The sequence below is a fragment of the Convolutriloba macropyga genome, chromosome 1, assembly GCF_964194025.1.
Source record: "Convolutriloba macropyga chromosome 1, txConMacr16.3, whole genome shotgun sequence".
NCBI classification, from domain to species: domain Eukaryota; kingdom Metazoa; phylum Xenacoelomorpha; order Acoela; family Convolutidae; genus Convolutriloba; species Convolutriloba macropyga.
This window is the reverse complement of record NC_134468.1, coordinates 60,648,628-60,673,904: the sequence shown is the minus strand read 5'-3', so window position 1 is coordinate 60,673,904 and position 25,277 is coordinate 60,648,628. Positions and strand designations below refer to the sequence as shown.

Genomic DNA, 25,277 nt, shown 5'->3' with positions numbered 1-25,277 from the left:
AACAGGAGTATGTCCAACTATGAAAAGACATTAAAATAGTTTGCACTTTAAAATTGTTTTGTACAAAAGTTTGTAAAAGCTTTGTTTCAATCCTATGCAATGACGATCGAAACTTAGCAATGACAATCAAAACTACAGGAAACAAATCGAATGACAGTCAACGGCTATCGTATTATATATAATAACATTTAAATAATCGTGTTGGGTCTGCTCCATTTTGTCAAATTGGATGTTAACCTAAAGAATAGCGGTCACAGTTTTGGTCAGGTGCCGGCATCGCTGCCTGTTGACCTAATATAGCTACATTCCTATTAACATTGTTCTAAGGACGTGGCTAACGGACAATTATCATATAAAGGAATTTATCTCAGAGAAAAACGTATTTTGAAAATCTTTGATTGTTGTTGATTGATTGATCTTAAGGAAACGGCGAATGTGTCGATCGAGAATTTGCGCAATGTGAACGAGTTCCTGCAGACGGTGCAGAACTGCAAGAAAGACCTGGACCAGGAGAAGGTCAATTTGGCCAAGGAGGAAGCTAAGAAGCGCAAAGCTGAGGAGGAGAAGAAACGGAAAGAGGATAAGAAACAGGAGAAACAGAGAACAGACGACATCGGAGGTTAGCTATGTCTTTATACAAACAACGCCAACTTGATATGTCTGTCACCTGCTTTTAACCGTTGCCGACTTCAACGGAGTGCTATAACGCAGATATATCAAAACAAGCTTCAAAGTTTCCCTCTATAGCTGTAAGCTGAGCAGAGCTATTTTGGGATGCTCCTGGTTTTTACTACTCGAAGAGAAGTATTGGTGGAGCGTCTTTTTTAGCGGTAATTAATAGCCTCCGACAGCCTCTCAACGGCTATTATTTAGGCGCTCTCCTCTTTTTGAAACTTGTTTTACCTTTTGATCACGTTTTTCGATTTATATAAGTCACGATTTTCACGCTTGACTCGTGACTTGCCTCATTCACGGTTTCAACTGAATAGACTTTAAACTTTTTCACGCACTGAATTACGCAATATAGTGAATACGATCAATGTCAAAAGAGCAAAATCAAAAGAAACGGGATAAACCGATAAAGCCCGGTCATTAAGTCAAAGTGCTTTAGGTTATCAAAGTTCAGTAGAGCAATTGCTAGCTGACATTATTATTAAGCTTAATAGATGTCAGTCAAGAAGCTGAATTAAGCATAGTGTCAGAATCTAACTGAAATTGTACGCCAAATAAGAACAGTTTTTGACACAGGAAAAAACCAGAACATTAGGTCAATTTCTATCTCTTCTTTTTAATAGCCGCACAGCGATAGCTGGGGCTATTATTGGCCTTTTCTTGTTTTTTTTTATTTTGTCGTAAAGTTTTTTGTTACAATCTTATGCTATGAAGGTTTTTGTCACAATCACTTCTAGTCTGCTTTTGGTTCATTCATTCATGCAATCTCAACTGAATTGCGTGCGTGACGTCATTTTTCACTCTTATTAGAGCGCGTTTTTTTTGTTCATTTGCGTGATTAAAATTTTGGTCACACGTGACATATCTCTCTCTCAAAAGCGACTTCCTCTCTCGGAAATTGACGTTTCTTTACTTCATTTCAAAGATATAAGGTCAAGTGAGTGTGTGTCATGCTAATTGAGGGGTATTTGAGGCAGTTGATATTTAAGCAGTGTAGCGAATACAATCAGCCAAAAGAGCAAAATCAAAAGAAAAGGGATAAGCCGATAAATCGCTGTCATTAGGTTATCGAAGTTCTTTACAGCGATTACTAGCTATTAAAGATCAATTACATTACAGCAATAAGCTAAATAGACTAAAAAATTATGACATCCCAGCTTTTAATAAAAAGAAGGTTCTTTTTTGGTCTATTTCTGTTACTACCTTTTTGAGATTACAGATCTACAAAGCTATTGCGGCTACTTTCTGGCAATCTGTCAGCTATGTTTTTCTTTTTCTGATGAATCTTTGCATTGTGGGTCAGGATTTTTCAGACATTTTTTAAACACATTTTTGGTTTTCGAAGTAGAATTGGATTAGTGATCAGCCGAAACAAAAAGTGGATTAAAATATTTTCTGCGTGAAATAATTGAACTTTAATTTAAATGTAGAATGAGGGTGCTTGAACAAAAGTTCACTTTGTCCACATGCGGCATTTCGACATTTTCGTTATTTTTTGATCGGGTGTTTTTTTAATTGGTTATGCTAATCCTCATCTTGTCCATTCTATGTCTGGTTTTTTTGTGTAGTCGATAAAAATATCTTGAATTGAGTCGGTACTTGCCCTGCTGTTTTTTCAATCGCTTTACTTTTTGATCACATTTTTCGTTTTACATAAGTCGCTTTTTTCGTTTGACTTGCAACTTACTGTTTCAACTGAATTTATTTTAAATTCCTTTGCTCTTTGATTTAAGCAGTGTAGCGAATACAATCAGCCAAAAGAGCAAAATCAAAAGAAAAGGGATAAGCCAATAAATCGCTGTCATTAGGTTATCGAAGTTCTTTACAGCGATTACTAGCTATTAAAGATCAATTACATTACAGCGATTACATTAATTTGATAGCTTAATAGCCTTCGGCTTAGAAGCTGAATTAAGTATACTTTAGAATCTAACTCTAAAATTTACACCAAATTGGAACACATTGAAATTTGGTGAAAAAATGCTATCATTTTCTAGCTAGTCTTTTTCCCTTTTTCGATTTGAATCTCAATGTACATGAAGCGCATCAACTCTGGCTATTTTCCAGCAATTTGTTGACTATGTTTTTTGGAGTGTAATTGAAACAGGTGCGTGAAAACAAAGTGTTTAGGTCAAATTGCTGAGAGAAGAGAGATTGGTTTTTGTCTTATTTGAGAGAGCGGGAAAAGTAGGTATGAAAAAATGTTCACCTAGCGAACAGAAATTTTTGATCACACGGGGCTTTTTCAAAGCAGTTCTTTTAGTTTTAGCTGTAACAGTCATCTGTTATTCAGTTCGGAGTTTTGAGCCCAAACTGGATTTTTTCACGTTTTATTGATTAGTCCTAATTTGATAGACCTTTTGCAGACTTTATTAATCTCCATTTTGTGAGCTATATACCTGGGTTATGCAAACTTAAACTCGGGAAAATGCAACTTGAATAAGGCTTATGGAATAATTTTAAAGTAGGTGAAAATATTAACATCACGATTTTTTTGATTTTTACCAATTTTTGATAACTTTTGGTCGTCAGGGCCAGTGAAACGTCTAAGGTTTGAAAAGTTTGCATAATTTAATAGATGCATAGCGAAATAGATGCATAATTTAATGCCTATTATTTGGGTTGTGAGAACAATAGCCTCGAAGAACTTGTTCTTGCTTTTGTTTGTCGCTTATATGTGCAGCCTGATTCCTCCTAGCCTGCAAGTCACTTAAATTTTTTGTGAGCTCAAGTCAAAATCTTTTACTAGATAGGTGCTGCATTTATGCGTAAATTTGAACACTGCAATTCTGGTTTAGAAAATACTGACACCAAGGAACTCTTGCGGAGCGGATCTTTCGTTTTTTTTTCTAATTTCTAAATTCTATTTGTTGCTTTACCTGTCTCTGATAGCTTCCTATATATCAAGCAAGTTTTTTTTTCATTTTTGCGAAGTTTTCTGCTCTTTTTGACATTTTTAACGATGACGGAGTCTTACATTTATTTTTCTAAATTTTTGAGACCGTGAGTATGTTTGGCGGGCATTGTTCAATTGGTCTGCTGGTCACGTACACTAGCTTTCAATTTTTCATTTAATTCTTTGGATTGTATTTGTCCTGCTGTTTTTTTCGTATCATCGACTTAGCCTTTGTCCCGTTGCTCTATGCTCAGTATTCTGCCAAAAGTTGCAAATTATGCGTGGTAACATTTTACTGTGAGTCAAAATTGCACTCTGTTTTCATTTAGAATGGAGCTATGAAGTCATATGATATCTGAAGTTCCTCCTTTGTCCACGAGTAGTCTCGCATACCTAATTGACAATTGTAAGCAAGCACCACACCACTGACGCAATTGACTGAAATCGGGCAAGGGCTCTTGTATTGTTGGTGCTCTGTTTAAATATTAGTGCGGATAGGACCCTTACTATTGCAATCTGGTAGATTCAACCGGTTTGGATTATAAAAGCTGGACTGGTAGAATTATGATTTACTGATTTTTTAATCGTTGATTTTAGCGTTGATGGATAACGAAACTGGTATCCTGGACAATGTGTTGAGCAATGTACCCCAGGCTAGGACGAAGAGAGCAGGAAAGTCGGGTGCTGGGGGACGCAGTGCCAACAAGCGAGCCGTGCTTTCCCGTAGGACCTCCCAGCTGGGAATGTCTCCGGGCAAAGCTGTCTTGGCCAACTGACCAAATTTAGGCGCCAATGGAGTAAATGCCCAATGAAGCTTGGCAAATCTCATAGCAAGTCGGGAGCCTGTCTGGACTGTTGTTGGATTCAGACCAGTGCTACTTAGACCCTAGCTATTACCCTAAATCAAACTGATGTACTATCATTTTGCCCTCTCTTGTCATCTGCTACACCAAACTGTGCTTCCTAATGCTGAGAAAAGTGAAAGGACTAATTTCTGTAGAGAAGACTTTATTTCTAGTGGTTGCTGTCAAAACTGGTTATCAATCGCTTCTTTCCTCGCCCTTAAAATAAATAGCCTTATTCTGTTTTCAAAGATTTCTGTTCTATTGCTATTATGACAGTTGTTTGTTTTGTTTACTCGACTCTTGTAGATGGGAGATTTAGACGCTCTATTTCTTTAATAATTTAATCAATTCCAATTCTCTGGAGAGACTTGTCTATCATGGCACAAATATTGTAAAATACATTTATTTTCAAGCTCTTTTTAAGCACATTAAAAGAAGTTTTCAAAGCAGGAGCGATTTTGAGAAAAAGCATTGGTACTGTTCACTACAAAATGAGGTGAAACCAGCAATGCTCCATCACACAGCCGATAGACCTGTTTCCTTTCCAATAGTTAAATAGTAGCAGCAAAAAGACCAGGAAAGTAATAGCTGAGGGTGTAAACTAGAGTTTTAGATTCTCACATAATGTTATAACGCAGGCAATTCGTTGATGCCAACAGCAGTTTTTTTCACGTTTTTTCGAGGAATGCCACAGCAGTCGAGGCTAATATCTAACAATAGGGCGGGCTTTGCGGCCTTTCACGGACGAACAACAGCATAGCAGTTAGTTGACATGGACGTTCCACCGTGGACGTGCTGGAATTTTGTCACATGTACTACGGAAACAACGATACCTCCCCCCCCCCCCGACTGAAGCAGTCTGCATAGATTCGAGCTGTCCCCCCCCCCCACGACTGAAGCAGTCTGCATAGATTCGAGCTGCATAGATTCGGTGATGTTTTCGAGACTTAAATGTTCTGGTGATCGGTGACGGCGATTTAAGTAGTTGTAAATCTCTTGCGCAATTGCTTACTTGCGTATTGCGACACAAATAATCACCAATGGTTGCGTATTGCGACACAAATAATCACCAATGGTCGCTTTACTTAACAATTTGGGTAACACAAGAATTGACAGGGGATCGGTTCCATCAAATAAATTTTTCGCCGTGCTGCTACTTTCACGCGCCAACTTTCTCATTGAGGTTCCAACACCGCTCCTCAACAAACTATTCAAACCACAATTTTCACAAATCAAGTAAATGGTTATGTATTTGCTAAGTTTATTTACCGCACCAGTGCTTCCAACGATCACCAATGGTCGCTTTACTTAATTCTTGTGTTACCCAAATTGTTAACACAAGAATTGACAGGGGATCGGTTCCATCAAATAAATTTTTCGCCGTGCTGCTACTTTCACGCGCCAACTTTCTCATTGAGGTTCCAACACCGCTCCTCAACAAACTATTCAAACCACAATTTTCACAAATCAAGTAAATGATTATGTATTTGCTAAGTTTATTTACCGCACCAGTGCTTCCAACGATCACAGTAATTTCAGCTATTTGCGAATACTGACAGTGAAATGTTGATGACTGTCTGATGAATTTTGATGGGAAGCGTGCACGTCCTACATGCAATAAAATTTTAATGTATTTTAACCATTCAACTTGAACCCAAAACTTTTAACACTTTGCCTGATGGAGTCAATAGTGAACCGGTTCCAATCAAAAATGAGCGAAAATTCAAATAGCGGTGCTACGACATTTCCCCATTCTCCATTTTTCCAATACCATTTGTTAAGATTTGATTTGGACTTAACCGACTAAATTTATCTCGGAAAATATCAGCGTTATTCACAAGCAAATTTGGAATTGTCAGTCACTGAAGTCAATTCCTGTTTTTGAGCCAGTTATCAAGTCACATTCTAAAACGGAATAGTTATGGAAAACATCAGTATAAACGCCAAATTTAGATACTGTAATCGTTGATATTGATGTGGAAAATTGTAGGCACTCTTGTTATCCACGTTTTCTCAGTAACAGGAATTCAGGACGAATGTGATCGAAGATTCCATATAATATCATATACTTGAGTTATGAAAACTGAGTTCTGTGGTAAACTTGTGTTGTCAACTCTTGCTCAAAAACAAATTGATGACATATGTGACGGACAATTCGAGACGAAACTGTCACTGGGTGTCCACACAAGCCTAAAACTTGCCCGTGAATAACTGATATTTTTGAATTAAATTTACTCGATCAAATGTACGTGATCTAAGAGCTAAACACCTAAGAAAGTATTAAGAATCAATCACGGCCATAACATTTTTTGTCCAATAGCTGATACAATATTTAAAAAAGCGAGTGTTAGAGTTATATAATTAAAGGACGCCCTTTACACCCTGAAATTATGCTTTCTCAGCAGCATAAGTGGACAATACGTTGAATCTAGTAAAGCTCTACGACTCGACAGGGACTCAATGCCTTTCAACTTTCCCAGGAAAAACGATCAAGCATCGATTTTTAGGGGTGCTAAGACAAAGCATCGATTTTTAATAAATCCAACCGCTGTAATTGTAATTCAAATAGTATTATAACTTTCAACGCATATATCCAAATGGGACATGATACACTCACCCTGTTCAGGAGTAAAACTTGAACAACCTGTTCAGCAATAAAAGGCGTCCGTCAGGTGTATGTCCCAAACGACCATTTTTGAAGCTGGACTTCAAATTACACTAAATTTAGCCCTCTGAGAGTGATAAAAAAGACTACCGACAACCAAAGTAAATTTCTCAAACTAAAATATAGATCAAATGGCGCATTTTAACAAGATGGAAAAATAGAATAAGTCGAAGAGGAATCTAAAATAGAATTGAAATATTGACAATTTTGATTGTTGAAACACAGATACAAAATAAAACACAGTTCATCTTTCAGAGCCAAACAGTCGCTCGGCGATCAGTCAGCGCTAATAACTCTATTTCTGTGATCAGAACGATTCAAATCAAATGAAGACAACAGCAACAACAACACAATATATGCTAATCAAACAGGAAAGGCAACAATTAACGAGACATTAACAATAGAAACGCATTATCAAAATATAATAATATTAACGTATGTTAAACAGTCTGTTCGTTACTATAGAGTTTATTCTAACCAACGAGTAGAAGGGAAAGTTCATGGTAAAGCACTACTGTTGCTCAGTTAGATAATAAGAAGCATTGATTAAGATTACAGCCGAATGAATAATCGTGTGCCACTGTGATCAGATTGATCGCTTGTTCTGGTCGTCATTGGTTTAGCTCTTCGCATTTGCATTGACTACAAGTCAGGCGAATTTGTATCCTTGCTGAAACACAAGTGTAATATGGTTCCCTGTCCCCGTTTGACAGACGAGAGAAAGACCAACCAACCATCGCTGCAAACCCAAACGCACCTTCACTTTGGAATGGCCAAACTAATGCTCAGAAGTGGGAAAGCTAAAGCGCGTACAAAAGCCGAAGTATAAAATAGACGGCGATAGATGAAGTAAATAATAACTACTGCAATGAAAGTAAAGATACAGAGGGCAAGCGAAATGTCATTTACATGGGCGTTGGGTTAGATTAACTAACTAGTGAGTGAGAAGGAGAGATAGAGTTATGATAATGAAGATACACACAAATGGAAACAATCACGCGGAGAGGAGTTGAGTAATCGCGGTGACAATAATACTGTTCTCAGCAAACAATCATCCACACATTAATTTCTCCGTACATCTAATAACGGGCTAATCAACCAGCTCAGCATGATATCAATCATCATCACTGATCAGTAGTGTTGGTGCAGTCAATTCAGTTCCATAGGAGTCAGACAATCACTCGGCTAATAACTCCAATTTTAAGCAGGCCAAACATACGTAGCAATCAAATAGCACAAGCCAGCAGCATGTCACCGTGGCTGTTGCTGCCGCATAAACTGTGTTGTTCTTGTGTTGGGGGCAGTTGTGGTGTTAGAGCGAACTAAGGGGTGCAAATTTCCGCCGGGATTTCTGCTAGGGCTAATATGTTGAGAAGGGGCGTGTTGTAAGATATAGTTTGGGGAATGTTGTAGCTGCTGTTGTTGTGGAGACACTGTCTGATTATGAGGAAGAGCAGGTGGCTCATTCTGGTTAGTGCTACATGTGAGAGGTTGGAGGGCGGACAAGTTTTGTGTTGGGGATGTATGCTGCTGAATGATTGCTAGCTGCTGCTGCTGTTGTCTCTGAGGGTTGGATCCTCTAATTCCACTTACTAATATGGATGATCCAACGCTTCCACCACTGCCCCCGCCGCCTATTCGACTATTGCTGCTAGCTATGATATTGGTATTTTTGTTATTGTTACTGCTATTAGTGCGGTTATTGACTGGTGCAATGGAGGGATGGAATGGGGCGTGACTTTGTGCGGAAGAGGGCACTACTGCGGAGGGTGCAAGAAGTAGGGAGGATGATAGCACAGATACGTCATTAGCGGATGCAGACGATGATGCACATGAGGATGATGATGGGGGTGGTGGTAATGGAGGTACCCTGTTGCTGTGAGAGTGAAGCAGCATTGACGCTGGATGGTTGTTCATCGATGACGCCACTGTGTGCTGCTGCTGTTCAACCTCACTTTTCACCTGTTGCAAACCACTACTCCCACTATGACCCACTGGAATCTGTTGTGGATGCCCTGTTTTCCCCCTTGGAGGCTTCACCACAGACAACAAGCCACTAGGTTCCCCTGCTGTCTTAACAGAGGTGTCGACATTGATAAAGGCATTCATCGTCATGTCCCGTCCCCCCGACTCTTGCAGATCCCTAAATTTGCTATTTCTCATATTGACAACTCCGGGTGGCCCTTGTGTCAACGCCTCCACGCTAAATGGGTCTACGGTTGGCCCTCCTGAGCTTTCAACAGAATTAATAGTACTTCGCTGTTGATGCTGCTGCTGTTGTTGTTGCTGTGCGGCCGTTGACATAGCTCCAGATGCCGCATTTTTTAGGACAGCGTTAGCCTCTCGCTCGGCCAATACTTTCAGACTGTGAGACTTCATGTGAGCATTGCGGCTCTTCACTTTGTGAAACACCCTGAAAACAAAAAAAAATACTGCAGGCAATTGCCCCAAAACAAAAACGAGCAAGAAGTCTTCTGAAGACAGAAAATGCAAATAAATTGCTAATTATCTGACCGTTCGTATACACGTCTACTGTAAACTCACTCTATGAATTCACGTTCACTCGAAAGCATAACAGGCAAATTTCCCGCAATTAGATGCGATTGCTACCCGTGACCTCAATTGGAAACGAAACACGGTAGGACATAAACTGACTAACGTCGGAAGAATTGCTCTCGAACGACAGGCGGGTTAGTCTAATTAGCAGGTCAAAAATTGGCACAATTTAGAATTTTTATGGGTGCAACCCGCGGTCGCAATTCTGTACTTGTAATCTATACCGTCTTTAAAATTTTCCGTGTGTATTTACACTTAATGCCCTCTTAAATTTCTGAATGAGAGCAATTAAAATCACACAGATTTCATGAAGTCAAGCATGAAAAAGTAATTCGCGAAGTCAAATCAAAACCAAGCGAAAGGATGCTTTAGAACAAAAGCGCGAAAATGGTCAAGTAAAAAATTTGCATTAAAGACACATGAAGCGTAGATTAAATCGACCGTTTTTTTAAATCAGAATTATGAAAAAAGTTTTTATTGCAATTTTAAGATTGACTTAAAAGTCCGTCTGAAAGAGATTAATAGTTATAACAATTAGCATTTCAAATTGGATTGCTTTATCAAGAAACTGCTTTTTAAACTCGAATATAGAGGACAAGGACGGCAGAACAAACCTAGCTCAGAGAAATCGAATAGTTCACGCAAAATGTCGCAAAAAGGGAAACATGGTAACAAACACACCCACACACACACACACAAAACAACAGGTCAGAAATCCAATCTATGAATGATTAAATGAAAAGATCCTAAAAATTCGTCATTTGACCAACAAGCTTATTGAACATTAAATGCCCAGCAGACAAGTTTCAAACATTTAGAGAAAATAGCAATTAATTGTAGATCCTTTAACGTTAAGGTTTGAAAACAATGAGTCCTAGCAAAAAGACGGCAGAACGCCTGTGAAAATCACGGACAACTTGTCAAACAGTAATCTTTCATGACATCTAAGGAAAAGAACGCACAGGGAAAAATGAAATTGGACAAGACCTGGCGAAAACTGAACAATGACCAAGTTTCAAAAAACTTGCCAAAATCTTTAATACCATTTTTAAAGCCAAAATCTACAAAACGAACATAGCCGGCAAATTGCAGAAAAATAGCAGCGAATGAAAAACTTGACGCAAATCGGAATTGAAAAAGATTAAAAACGGCAGAATTTTTTTCTAAGTGTCAAAAAATGTTCAAATTTGTTGGTGTGCAGTTTCAGTTAATTCTTAAATTATACTTAATTCAGCTTCTAAAAAGAAAGCAATTAAGTTCAATGTCAGCTAGCAATATTTTTTGAACTTCGATAAACTAAAGCACTACCACTTAATGGCTGGGCTTTATCGGTTCATCAAGTTTCTTTTGATTGCGTAATTCAATGCGTGAAAGAATTTAAAAAGCATTTAGTTAAAACAGTGAATAGGTAAGTCAGAAGTCAACAGTGAAAATCGTGACTTATGTAAAACAAAAAACTTGATCAAAAGGTAAAGCGAATTAAAAAAAGGAGAGCGCCTAAATAATAGCCGTTGAGAGGCTGACGGCGGTTAATAATACAGACACACGTTTCAAATAACTGCTTCATCATTCATTCAACAGCAATTAAACAAGCATAATAGCCGCACGTGAAAAAGAATTTGCTCCTAAAAACTGAAATTTTGCTCGAAAAACGATTTCTCACTTCTACTTCACAGTTTGGAAAAACTTCATGCCTTAGAAATTTCAATTTTCCATCCTTTTACTACAGCGTGACTTTAAAATCGCATGCCAATTTGACTTCCAATTGACAAAAAGCAGAAAAGTGTGAAGAGATGTTAAAAAGACTTGAATCGTTAAAACATGACCGACTAACGTCGGGCGAATTGCTCTCAAACGACCGGCGAGCGGTTGGCTTCTTCAACAGCTAGCCACGGTTTACTGACCTCAGGGCACTACATCTTTATCCCGTTTCTGAAGACGAAAGTCAAATGGGTCAGACGAAAGATCGGCCGAGCGAAAAACTGCATAAAAGACAAACAGGGTTAATAAATTTGCTACAAATTGCTTTTGAGAGCAATTAACAATGGTTTCCTAAAAAGCGCCTGTTAGATCAGTTATGATAAAAAACAATTCAACTATAACACTTTGATAATGAGGATCAGAGATGATGACATTACGCAAAGATGATGACATTACGCAAGACATTAATATCTTAAGAACCAATTCATGGTCTCAAGAGACTATCCGGTATCCCTGATTCAAGCCAGAAATAGTTTCACAGGCTCAAAGATCCATACACTTGGAATATACAAATTTTCTAAAAATTTAAAAAGTTTAAATTTTATCCAAAAAATACTAAAACTGGAGTCATGAAAAATGTTTATCACCATCCCATTAACACTAGAAACTATGCAGCAGTTTATTATCAAACCTTGGAGGAGGTTCGAGGGCCTCCGTTGCCGGAAGAAAAATCAAAAACATGAAAAATTGCAAATGTTTCAAAAAATTGCACAAATTCGTGATATTAAAATCTTGAAAGACATTCCATTTAATCTAAAAATTAATCAGTAACCTATTTTCAAACCCTAGAAGAAATTCCTCGGTTCTTGAGGCTAAAAAAACCTAAAAAACTTCAAAAAAATCTTGAAAAAAAGCAAGTTTTATCAAAAAATTGCTAAATTTGTGACATTAAAAAGTTGAAAAACTATTCCATGGCCATTAAAAATTTGTCAGTATTTTATTATCAACCCCCTTAGGATGTTTTCTGGCCCCTGGGTCTAGAAAGACCTGAATAATGAAAAAAATGTCAACAAATTTGAAAAAATTGCACGTTTTGTCAAAAATTGCTAAAATTTGTGATGTTAAAAAGTTGAAACCATTCCATCACCACTAGAAACAATGCAGTCACCTATTATCAAACCCTAGAGGAGGTTTTTTGACACCTAGGGCCGATAAAGATAAAAAAGTCCAAAAAGCTTGAAAATTGCAAAAAAAGTATAAATTTGTAATTTGCGTTTTTAGCAAGCGGTTGTTCGTCAGTAACAGCTAGCCACGGAGGGGGGGGGGGGGGGGGGGGGGGGGAAGGTGCACCAAGGGCAGACTGGGGGGGCAACGCTGGGGTGTGGGGGCAACAGCGCGGTGGGGGGGGGCAACAGCGGGCGGGGGAGGGGCAATAGGGGGGGGGGGAGGTGCACCGAGGGCAGACTGGGGGGGCAACGCTGGGGTGTGGGGGCAACAGCGCGGTGGGGGGGGGGGGGGCAACAGAGCGGGCGGGGGAGGGGCAATAGGGGGGGGGGAGGTGCACCGAGGGCAGACTTGGGGGGCAACGCTGGGGTGGGGGGGCAACAGAGCGGGTGGGGGTGGGGCAATAGGGGGGGGGTCAACAGTGGGGGTGTCTTCAACCTCTAAGAACCGCCCTTCACACCATAAGTATAAGTATAAGTCTCCAAAACAGTTTGAGCTTAAACAAAGCTGAAAGGCTCTAAGAGCACTTAATGCCCGCTGGGTGCTACCTGTTTATCCCGTTTTTGAGGACGAAAAGTCAAAAGCGTCAGACGAAAAATCGGTCAAGCGAAAAATGGCATTAAAAAAGACCGACAGGACTAATATAATTGCTACAAACTTCGTTTGAGAGCAATTAAAAACTACAATCACATCAATAATAGAGTCAATATTGCTTCGCGGCTATTAATAGGAGTGCATCATTTTCTGAAGCGATAAACATACCCGGCAGATTGCCGGAAAATAGCCGCCGTTGATTCCAATAAGCATGATAAGGATCGAACGAATAGAATATATTGAAAAAAAAAGATTTTTGTACAAAAATATTTTTAAGTACGATTTATTTTGATGGCATTTCGTAGTTAAACATAGTTCTGTTTCTTAGAGAGAGGCTACAGGGGCTACTATCAATACCAATAAGCATTAGAGATGGTAACTAAGACCTATAGGAACGATGTTCAAATAGCGGGCATCTAAACTTGGGCTTTATGGGTTTATCCCGTTTCTATTTCTGACTTCAATTTTTTATACCGACTCTGTTCATTTTGAATTGCTTTGCTTAGCAACTGCTGTTCAAATTCACTTTTAGCAGAATGAGAGAAGAGAGAAACTAGCCTAGAGAAGTCAAAAAGATTTCACGCAAAATGTCGAAAAAGCGGCAAAATGGTAAAGCGAAAAAAAGTTTGACGAAGTAAAAAAAAATACGAGCGCAATAATAGCCGGCTGAGAAGATGAGGGCGGCTATTAAAAATTTCAAAATACTGATCTGAGAAACTTGTACCAATACATTCACAAGTGAAGTCACACACAATGTCAGCTGCTGAATAGTAGAATTCATTATAAAAGAGTCCAATTTTGACTTCTTCGCGCGTGGTCAAGTGGTCGTAACAAAAATAGAGAAGACGACGAATTAAAAAAACATAGGACAAGTCCTAAAATACAAACCAAAAGAATTGAATGAAAAAGTTAGAACTACTGTATCCGACCAGAAGATCAATTGAACAATGCCAGCCAAAAAGACAAACAGTCTCAAAAGTTGACAAACTAAAATATTCCGCGCTCCAATAGAATTCTAATTCTTTGGTTATTAAAAACCACGATGAGACCAATACCAGCCTCGCTATTTCTTCACGACTATTAGCAAATTGGATCTCAATGCTGACAGAGGAGACTATTTACTAAGCATATTTAACGAGCTAAGAGTCAGCAATTTCACTATCCCTTTATTAGAAGCTACAGCCAGTCTGTCTGCGAGAATGCTAAATAATAATCCTGCATGGTATAAATGATAGCACACTAACTTCCCACACAGTTTGCAAGGGAAGAGCGACGTGCCGTCTGAGGGTATCCCTGATTTGTGGGAAGAAGAGCTGGTGGTAGCGGAGGAGGAGTTGGTTGCACTGATTGACATTGCGGCTGTGGCGCCTATGGACGACGAAGCAGCCTCTGCACCTAGCTGGGGAGCGACTCTACTGGTAACTCCGCCCGATACTGAAGACGGCTTACCAGATGATTGCTCTAATGCCGACATTAGTGAAGGAACATCACTGTTGTCAGCTTTGCCGACCAGGGGAGGACCACTGTCCAAGGACCAAAAGTCACCCTTTGAGAACAAGGTATTGCCATGAGATGTTGCTTGCTGTGAATGCGATTCCACGTAATTATAGTCGCTCGTCCTCACAACTGAGACTTCACTATCCAACTCACAGGAGCGACTCAATCTACGCCGTTTGGATGAAACTCCCTCCAACATTGACTCACTCGTTTCATCCTAAACACTTTGAATTTTAAGAAAAAGATTGGCTATGTTTCAGCATAACTACCTAATTAGATACCCTACAGAGAGAGGCGGCAAAAGGCTACAATTTATCCGTTCAAATTCCATTGGGAGTCACGGGAATCGAAAGTCAGCAAAACGGAAACCAGATCGACGATGACGGCGCCTTTTACTGCTATAACTTGACACTGCTAGTTACTAATGCGTTTCAAAAACTTACATTTACAAAACATCTAGAGATGTTTGGATTTAAGAGTGACAGATTTCTCAAACATTCACTTTTATGATTGAAACGGTGTATTAGCATCAATAAAGACAAAATAAAATCCCTCCAAACTTTCCTTAAATTTCTTAAACACAGTGGTAAAGCATTGAGGTGGAAACTAAATCAAGAACATCTATGAGAAATATCACCGAATGATGTCTCATGAATAGCTCTTAAATCACAGAAGCCTTTATGTCTTGCTTCGTTGGCTGGACTCCTGTTCTGTTACGAGCAAAGTCAGTCCTTTAAGATCAAAAATCAATCAAAACAATGATTTTTGCAAACTACATTATTGGTTTTTATGTTTATCAGTGACCATAAAACCATTGCTAAATTTTTAAAACATTTGCAAAGTTTTCGTCAAATCAGCTGAGTTTTTGGCCCTAACTAGATTTGTTTTCAGTGTTTTTTTAAATGAGAATGTGCTGGAGAAAAGATCACCTCATAAATTGTGATATGGATTAGCAAAACATACGCAACTGGATTGCGACTGCGGTGTTAATTGCACTGACACCACACAACACCCGAAGACCAAAAGGGTAAAAAATTTCATCCATTTTTGCAGATACTGGTATGCTATCGATTGCGGAAATTTAGGTATACAGTTGGGAGTGCAATGTTACTTCGGATCTTGTCCGTTAATACCCCCGCAGTACGTTATGCACATGCTCTTGGGCGTTAAAAATAATAGGCACCCACAAAGCTGGTGGACACAAACGGAGTAAAAAAAATCTGTAAAAAAAATAAACATCTCTTGCATAACACGCGAAGACTACATTATGGAGTAACATACCCGTAAGAATGTCAGAATACCGCCATTGATTCCCCTAACACTGATTGAGATTGAAGGAACAGAAAAACAATGATAAAAATTGATTAATGTACAAAACATTTCGAAAGTGCGAACTATTTTTATTGGATTTCGTTGTCATGCATACTCCTGTTTCTTAAGGAAAGGATGCAGGGGCTAGTATCAATGCCAAAAGCATTATAGATAATAAAGACCTAAAGGAACCAAGTTAAAGTAGCGGGCATCTAAAATTAGGCTTTATGCGTTAATACCGTTACTATTGTTGATCTCATTTTTTATCACTCCGTTCATTTTAGATTGCCTTGCTGAACAACCATAAAACCCATTGCTAAATTGTTAAAGCACTTGCAAAGTTTTCGGCAAATCAACTGATTTTTTGGCCCTAACTAGATTTATTTTCAGTGTTTTTTATATGAGAATATGTTGGAAACAATATCACCTCATAAATTGTGATATGGATTAGCAAAACACTCAACTAGATTGCGACTGCGGTGTTAATTGCACTAACACCAGACAACACCCGAAGACCTAAAGGGTCTAAAATTTCTTCACTTTTGCACATAATGGTGTGTTATTGATTGGGGAAATTTAGGTATACAGTTGGGAGGGCAATGTTACTTCGGATCTTGTCCGTTAATACCCCCAAGTACGTTTTGCACATGCTCTTGGGCGTTAGAAATAATAGGCACCCACAAAGCTGGTGGACACAAACGGAGTAGAAAAAATCTGTTATTTCAATAAACATCTCTTGCATAACACGCGAAGACTACATTATGGGGTAACATACCCGTAAGAATGTCAGTACCGCCATTGATACTCCTAACACTGATTGGGATTGAAGGAACAGAAATACAATGATAAAAATTGATTAATGTACAAAACACTTCGAAAGTGCGAACTATTTTGATTGGATTTCGTTGTCATGCATACTCCTGTTTCTTAATGAAAGAATGCAGGGGCTAGTTTCGATGCCAAAAGCATCATAGATGTCAATTAAGACTTAACGTAACCAAGTTTAAGTAGCGGGCATCTAAAATTAGGCTTTATACCGTTACTATTGTTGATTTCATTTTTTATCACTCCGTTCATTTTAGATTGCCTTGCTGAATAACCATAAAACCCATTGCTAAATTTTTAAAACACTTGCAAAGTTTTCGGCAAATCAGCTGAGTTTTTGGCCCTAACTAAAATTTGTTTTTAGTGTTTTTTAAATGAGAACGTGTTGGAAACAAGATCACCTCATAAATTGTGATATGGATTAGCAAAATACTCAACTAGATTGCGACTGTGGTGTTAATTGCACTAACACCAGACAACACCCGAAGACCTAAAGGGTAAAAAATTTCATCCATTTTTGCAGATACTGGTATGCTATCGATTGCGGAAAATTAGGTATACAGTTGGGAGTGCAACGTTACTTCGGATCTTGTCCGTTAATACCCCCCGCAGTACGTTATGCACATGCTCTTGGGCGTTAAAAAAAATAGGTACCCACACAGCTGGTGGACACAAACGGAAAAAATCCGTTATTTCAATAAACACCTCTTGCATAACACGCGAAGACTACATTATGGGGTAACAAACCCGTAAGATTGTCAGAATACCGCCATTGATTCCCCTAACACTGAATGAGATTGAAGGAACAGAAGAACAAGGATAAAAATTGATTGTTGTACAAAACCTTTCGAAAGTGCGAACTATTTGGATTGGATTTCGTTGTCATGCATACTCCTGTTTCTTAATGAGATGATACAGGGGCTAGTATCAATGCCAAAAGCGTTATAGATGTCAATTAAGACTTAAAAGAACCAAGTTTAAATAGCGGGCATCTAAAATGAGGCTTTATACAGTTACTATTGTTGTTTTCGTTTTTTATCACTCCGTTCATTTTAGATTGCCTTGCCGAATAACTTCTGTTCAAAAGTACTGTTAGTAGAAAGAGCGACGAAAGAAACTAGCCTGGAGAAGGCAAAAAGATTTCACGCAAAATGTCAAAAAAGCGGGCGAATGAGGTAAAGCGGAACAAAATTTTATTCGACGAAGTAAACAACATAGCAGAACCGGTCCTGAAATAAAATCCAAAGAATTAAATGGGAAACCTTAGAATTACTGTACATGACCAGCAGAAAACTCTAAAATTTGAGAAAAATAAGCGAACAAACCAAACAAAAATGTAATCATTGCTACAACTCTTGAGCCTTTTACCCTGAAGGCCCAATCTGGTCCATTTGAATACAGCCATTAACAAATCTTTAAAGAGGGCACGAGTCTTAAAAGAGGTTTACCGACCAACAAGAAAAATGAAACAAGACAAAGAAAAAAAATGAAAATAGCAATATTAAAATGAATCTATGAAATTCGCAATTTTAAAACATTCAAACATTTTTTGTCTCTAGATGATGTACAGTAACCGATCTGGTAGATCTAAAAAGTTCCATCGGCCGTTGAAAATCAATAAACTGCTAAAATCAGAAAATTAACATTTGAAAACAAAAATCAAATTTTCAGGAAATGTTGCTAAAATTTGTGATATCAAATCATGAGAACCAATTCATTATTTCCTGAGGCTATCGAGTAACCCAATTTGAAGCCATAAAAATTTTCGTTGGCTGAAAGATTGATGAACTAGCAAACATCACAATTCTCAGAAAATTTTGAAAATTTGTGTAAATAAAATGTTAAAGCCATTCCAATGCCCTTAGAAGCTATGCAGTAAAAAACAATCAAACCCTAGAGGGGCTTAACTGACTGCTGGGGCAATAAAAACAGAACAAAGGACATCAAAAAAATCAAAATGCAATTTCATCAAAAAATTCGTGATATTAAAATGTTGAAAACAATTCCATTGCAACTGAGATATATGCAGTAACCTATTATTAGACCCTAGAAGAAGTTTCCTGGCCCGAGAGACTGGAAAAACTCAAAAATGTCGAAAACTGAAAAAAACTTAAAATGCAAGTTATATAAAAAAAATTCGAAAATTCGTGACATTGAAATGTTGAAACCCGTTCCCTTGCCACTAGAAATTTTGCATTAACCTATTGTTAAACCCTAGAGAAGCTGTTATGGATCATGAGGCCAGAAAATTTCCACTATTGTACGTGAAGAATTGCACTATTGTGAAGAACGTGAAGAATTGCACTATTGTGAAGAACGTGAAGAATTGCACTATTGTGGGCTCAAGAACTCAAAAATGAACTTTTAGCCTTGAATTACCTTCCCAGCAGCTTCAACACTCAGGGCACTTGAAGTACTACTAAAGCCAGCTTGGCCATCTAATGAAATTTAAGGCTAATTTGGCCTTACCTGTTTATCCCATTTTGAAATATCGAAGTCATTGAAAAATATGTAGAAACACTTTACAAAAAAAGCCCCAATACAATCCGATTCTTGGATTGTTAAAATATGAGCGCTATAATAGCCTGCTGAGATGCTAAGGGCGGCTATCGATCAAAATTTCCTCCAATTTCAAACACTGAGAGGGTACTGGGGCAAGTATCAATAGCAAAAAGTATTATAGATTTTCTCTAAAAATAACGGAAACAAAGTTCAAGAAGCGGGCATTTGAAATTGGGCGTTATGGGTTTATCCCATTTCTGTTTTTGAATTCGTTTGTCGGTACTGACTCTCTTCATTTTATATTGCTCTGCTGACCAAGTGCTGTATAAAAACACTGAGCAGAATGAGAGAAAAGTTGCAGTACCCTACAGAGGTCAAAAAGTTTTTACGCAAAATGTTCAAGTTGTGCAGAAAGGCAAGCAAGAAGCAAATCTTTGATGAAACCATTTTCACTAAAATTTAAACTTAGAGTGGAAAAAATTTAGGCCGCAAAGCGGCTCGCTTTTCCGCTCAACTTCCGGCTTCGATGTGACAAAAAAACAGCTCCTATTTGACTTTTAAAATCATCAAACTTTATCAGCACATCTTAAAGAACACAGCAGGAAGAATTCCAGAAGCAACTTAGAATACAAAACAGACTGTCATCACTGAGCTCATGCACAACGTACTTGGTCAACCTAAACATTTCTAAAACGATAACAGGAACAGTTACTCGAGAAAGCTAACTGACAAAAACTGAAAACATCTGATATTTCCTTTAAATTGCGGCTTCAAAAGTACTGTAAAAATCATTGAAAAGAGTAATAGTACAAAAATGCAAGTAGTTAATAACAAATATTACCGACTGACAGACAATCGAACAGTTTCAAACCGAGCAAAAAAAGTTGATGGCGAAGCACAAATGATGATGAGAAACGATAAAATGCAACCTCCCACAAATTAAAAATTAGAAATTTGTATAACTTATTTCGATGGCAAGATAACTTAAATCAGTCAAGCTTTCAAGTCTCAAAACATTTTAACATAACCCATAGAATTGCTCTTAATTACGAATTGATCGAAAACGACGCCTAAAACAAAAGACATGGGCAAAAAATCTAAAACAGAAAATTGGCAAAAATATGCCCAAATTTACTCAATTCTTTAGCAGAAAATATTCAAAACTTATATCATTCCAAAAGGGATGAAACCAAAATCGCTTAAGAAAACAAATAATTCTAACTACAAAACTCCAAAAACGCTATCAAAATTTGAAAAAATTGCTGAAAAAGCTCAAAACACGGAAAAAATAGCTGACAATTGACACCAAAAGTGCAATATACGGTAATATTTGCCTCAGATGATCAACAATGCTTCTGAACGCACTATTGCCATTTTATATAACTGAGAAAAAGTTGTACCAAATAAAATCTAAAAATCTGAATTAAATCTTAAAACGTAACCGACTAACTTCGAGCGAATTGCTCTCAAACGACCGGCGAGCGGTTAGCTTTGTCAGTAGCAAGGCACGGTTTAGTGAGGCTAGCTTAAGCTTAATTGAAGGGTGGAGGTGAGCGCAGCGGGGTTGTGCAAGTGGGGGCAACGGTGGGAGGGGATCTTTGCCTCCTGCATGGGCCCTTACGGCCTGAACGACGTGCAGGGGCGGGAATTCGAGGTCGAGCTGATGTAGGGGTATGGGTGGGGCTGTGGGACCAATATCTAAGAACCACCCTTCACACCGAAGTATAAGTCTCGAAAAACAGTTTCTGCGAATCGCTCACTTGAAGACCAATGAACTGAAAGGCTCTATTATAACTTAATGCGCACCAAGCGCTAACTGTTTATGCCGTTTATGAGGATGTAAGGTCAAAAGGATCAGGCAAAAAATCGCATAAAAAGCCCAACAGGGTTAATATAATTGGTACAAACTTCGTTTGAGATCAATTAACAAGGATTTCCTAGAAAGTGCTAGTTAAGTAATTTATGATAAAACAATTCTACTATAATTCAGCCATAAAGAGGGTAAAAGATGATGATATCAAGCCACATAAGAGCAGCTGAAGTGACGAATCAACAAGAGAATTAAGAAAACAGAGATAAACAGATAGTGTCAGAGATAAAACGTGAACGAGAAAGAGGAAGGAAACCCCCATTGACAGAAAGAGAGAGCTAGGAAAATTCGACTATTTCAAAGTTCTAGTTTCTTTTTATAGAAAAAAACTAAAAGGCAAAAATTAAGAGAAAAGTTTCCAGATTTTGATGTGAAAAAAAGTTCAGAATCAATTTTTGTCTCTGGAGTTCTGTCATGTAACCCATCTGCAAGACAATAAGTTTCGTTGGCCAGTAATGGTCGTTAAACCCAGAATAGGAAAAATCAAAATCGCGAAAAATCGTGATATTAATATCTTCAGAAACATTCCATTGTCTCAAGATACAATCCAGTATCCCTATTTCAAGCCTGAAATAGTCTGACTGGCTCAAAGATTCATAAGATTGGAAGATAAAAATAATTTTCCAAAAATTCGAAAAAAAAATTAATTTTGTCAAAAAATTGCTAAAACTCGAGTGATTTGAGTACTGATAAACATTCCATTAAATCTAAACTATGAAGCACTTTGGGAGAGGTCCCTAAGCCCCTGGTGCCAGAAAAACAACAAAATTGAAATTCAAAAACTTACAAATACTTTTTTTTTAAAATGCAAAAATTCGTGATCTTAAATCTTGAAAAACAGTCCGTTACATCTAAAAACTATACAAAAACCTATAATCAAACCCTAGAGGAGGTTCCGTGGCTCTTGAGGCTAGAGAAACCTCTAGTGAAACCCCTTATGACAAAAAACTTAAAATAAAAAATTGCTAAAAATTGTGATAATAAAAAGTTGAAAATTAAAACAAAAATTTTCCAGTTACCTATTATCAGACCCTAACGGAGGTTTTCTGACCCATGAGGCTCAAAAAAACCTGAATAATGGCTATAAACTTCAGAAAATTGAAAAATCACAAAAATTGTCGAAAATGCTAAAATTCGTGATGTTACCATCTTGCAAGACTTTCCATTACATTTAGAAATTATACAGTAAACTATTTCCAAAGTTTCATAAAAATAGCCAAAATTTGTGCTATTAAAAAGTTGAAAACTATTTCATGACCAATAAGAAATTTTTAGTAAATTAATATCAAACCATTACAAAGGTTTTCTGGCCCCTGGCACCTGGGGCAGTAAAAACTTGAATACTGACAATGATATTATTCAATAAATGCCATTAAAAATTAAAATTGCAAGTTTTGTCCAAATGTTAAAGTTCGTGATGTTAAAACGTTTAAAAGCATTCCATTAACGCTAGAAACAATGCAGTAACCTATTATCAAACACTAGGTTCCTGGACACCTAGGGCTAAAAAACTCAAACAAAACCGACTAACGTCGGGCTAATTGCTCTCAAACGACCGGCGAGCTGTTGGCTCCCTAAGTTGCTAGTAGGCACGGTTTAGTGAGGCTACCTTTAGCTTAATTGAAGGGTCGTAAAGGGCGCCCTTCGCACCATAAGTATGTCTCCAAAACGGATTCTGTGAATCCCATTCGTGAAGACTAGTGAGCTGAAAGGCTCTAAGAGCACTTAATGCCCGCTGGGTGCTACCTGTTTATCCCATTTTTAAGGATGAAAAGACAAATGGGTCAAACGAAAAATCGGCCAGGAGAAAAAATCGCAAAAAGACCAACAGGACTAATATAAATGCTACAAACTTCATTTGAGAGCAATTAAAAAGGCAGGAATTAACAAATTGAGAAATGCCCATTTTGCACTTGGAACACATTAGGCTGTCGGGGTATCAATAGAAGACCAATAAAAGAAGACCAAGAGGACTAATATATTTGCTACAAATTTCGTTTGAGAGCAAATAAACATAAACCGATTAACGTGGGAAAAATTGCTCTCGAATGACAGGCGGGGCGTAATTTTTTTATGTGTCCAAAAAATATCAGACGAAGGTAGAGTTTGAACCCCAACCTATTGAGTCCCATTCCTACTACTTTCAAAAAGCCGCACATGACAAAAAAGTTCTGCTTGATGGGTGATTTTTTTTTTCACGGTTTGGAAGAGGGTTACTGTGTAATATAGCACACTCACGTTGGGGGGGGGGGGGGGGGCATAGTGATATTCCCGCTTAGTTAGTATCCTGCTGTCTGATTAGAACGCACCTTTACATTAGGCTGATGGAAAGGCGCTTTGTAGTCAATCGAACGTGGATCTGGACGAGTGGAGTCGTCCTCATTATATTCCATGAACTCATCGTACTCATACTCCTCGCCGGCTTCTTCCTCATGAGTAGCAGCCATAGACGAGGATGAAGAGGAGGCATTGGACACCTCAGAGGCGCACAGGACCTTCCAATCATAGTAGTACTCCACGCACTGCTTCACACTCTTACTTTTCATCTGAAACAACAGTTATCTTTTCAGTTGAATCATCCCAGTTAACATTAAGCAGAAATGTCTGAGCTTTTCTCGTCCTCCCGTAAATGAAATATTTCTCAGACACTCTCGTAAATACTTCTCCGAAACTCCTCTTCGAGTGGTAAAAAAGACAGCACCCCATTAAAATCACATTCTTTGATTTGTGAAAAAAAAGGGAGCACCTAAATAAAAACATAGCCGGCAGATTGCCGGAATAGCTGCGAAAGAATAGACCTGCGTGCCGTATGATAGAGATAGAAACAGATAGAGATAAGTTGAAAAAGCTATCGACCTCGCTGAAAAGCTATGTAAAAAATAAACGATAAATTAATAAAGCTTGTTAAAATTCATTGCGCAGAAGTCTTTTCATTAGGGACCCTTATTACACATATGAGTTCCTTTGACCTTAAACTAATAAAATAAACTTAAATTTTAAAGTGCAAAAGTTATTTTATTGAGTGAGGTAAGTCACTTATGATCAAAATCTAATCACGCAAAAAACTTTTGCTAGAGAGAGTGAGAAATGACGTCACGCGCGCAAAAGCAGTTAGTGAGAGGAAGAAGTCATTCAGAAAATTTGACTTTTCAGCTTTGAGGTGCGAACAAATGTAAAACGAAAAAAGAGCGTCAGACGACAAAACAAAAGAAAAACATAACCGACTAAACGTCGGAAGAATTGCCCTCGAACGACTATCGGGAGCTCTAATCAATTGCAGCCTGCATCAGTCGGGGGGAGCCTATATGGGACTTGAAGTTCAATAGTGGGCCTCAAATAACCACATTAGAGGTTAACATATACTACTATTAAGATTTAAAGTAAAAAATGGTACCAGTTTTGGCGAACTTTTCATTTGATTTTTAGTATTAAATTACCGCCAATTGAATTCAGCTGCTTGAAATTGTGACTGAAAGAATTTTAGATCACGCGAACCGCAAAAGTCAAGGACGAAATAGTCACTCGAAAAGTCAAAATTGTCAAGCGAAAATTTTGCATAAAAAATATAGCCGGTAGAATACCGGAAACTACTCGAATCGTTGTGCATTATAATCTCTAACCTAACCTTACCGATATAAGAACATTAAAATAGACAAGAGAAAAAAAACAAAAGTAGCACAACAAACCACATTAAAGTGTTTTAAAAATGCCGAGAATTTGTTAGGTGCGGGGGAGCCAGGCGGGGTGAGTGGGTAGATAGGTTGGGGAGGTGAGTTGTGCTGGGGTAGTTGGGGGGTAGATGGTAGGTAAGTACGTGAAGGGAGGGGGAAGTTTGGGGGTAGGGGTAGGTGGGGGGGGGGGGGGGTAGGTAGGCGGTGGGGGGAGGGGGGGGGGGTAGGTAGGCGGTGGGGGTAGGTAGGCGGTGGGGGTAGGTAGGTGAATACAAACGAAGCTACTGTTCAAGTCCAATGTTGAAAACCAGAAGTCAACAACCAAAATTGGAGGTAAATGCTCGAACAGAGAAGTCAAAATTCAAGTCATGAACAAACTTGCTTTCTGCTTAAAAAAACAAAGCCGGTAGAATACCGGAAACAACTCAATCGCCGTGCATTATAATCT

At 38.3% G+C, this 25,277-nt stretch overlaps 1 protein-coding gene across 1 annotated transcript in view; it reads left to right on the top strand.

The window, feature by feature from the left end:
• The window catches only part of LOC142341221 (uncharacterized), a 206,019-nt gene extending 201,190 nt beyond the window's left edge, over positions 1–4,829 (top strand). The window contains exons 23-24 of the mRNA XM_075392143.1: positions 424–619; positions 4,166–4,829. Coding sequence (XP_075248258.1) covers positions 424–619; positions 4,166–4,344 — 375 coding nt within the window. The 3' untranslated portion in view covers positions 4,345–4,829. The remainder of the gene's footprint in view (positions 1–423; positions 620–4,165) is intronic.
• The last annotated feature ends 20,448 nt before the right edge of the window (positions 4,830–25,277 follow it).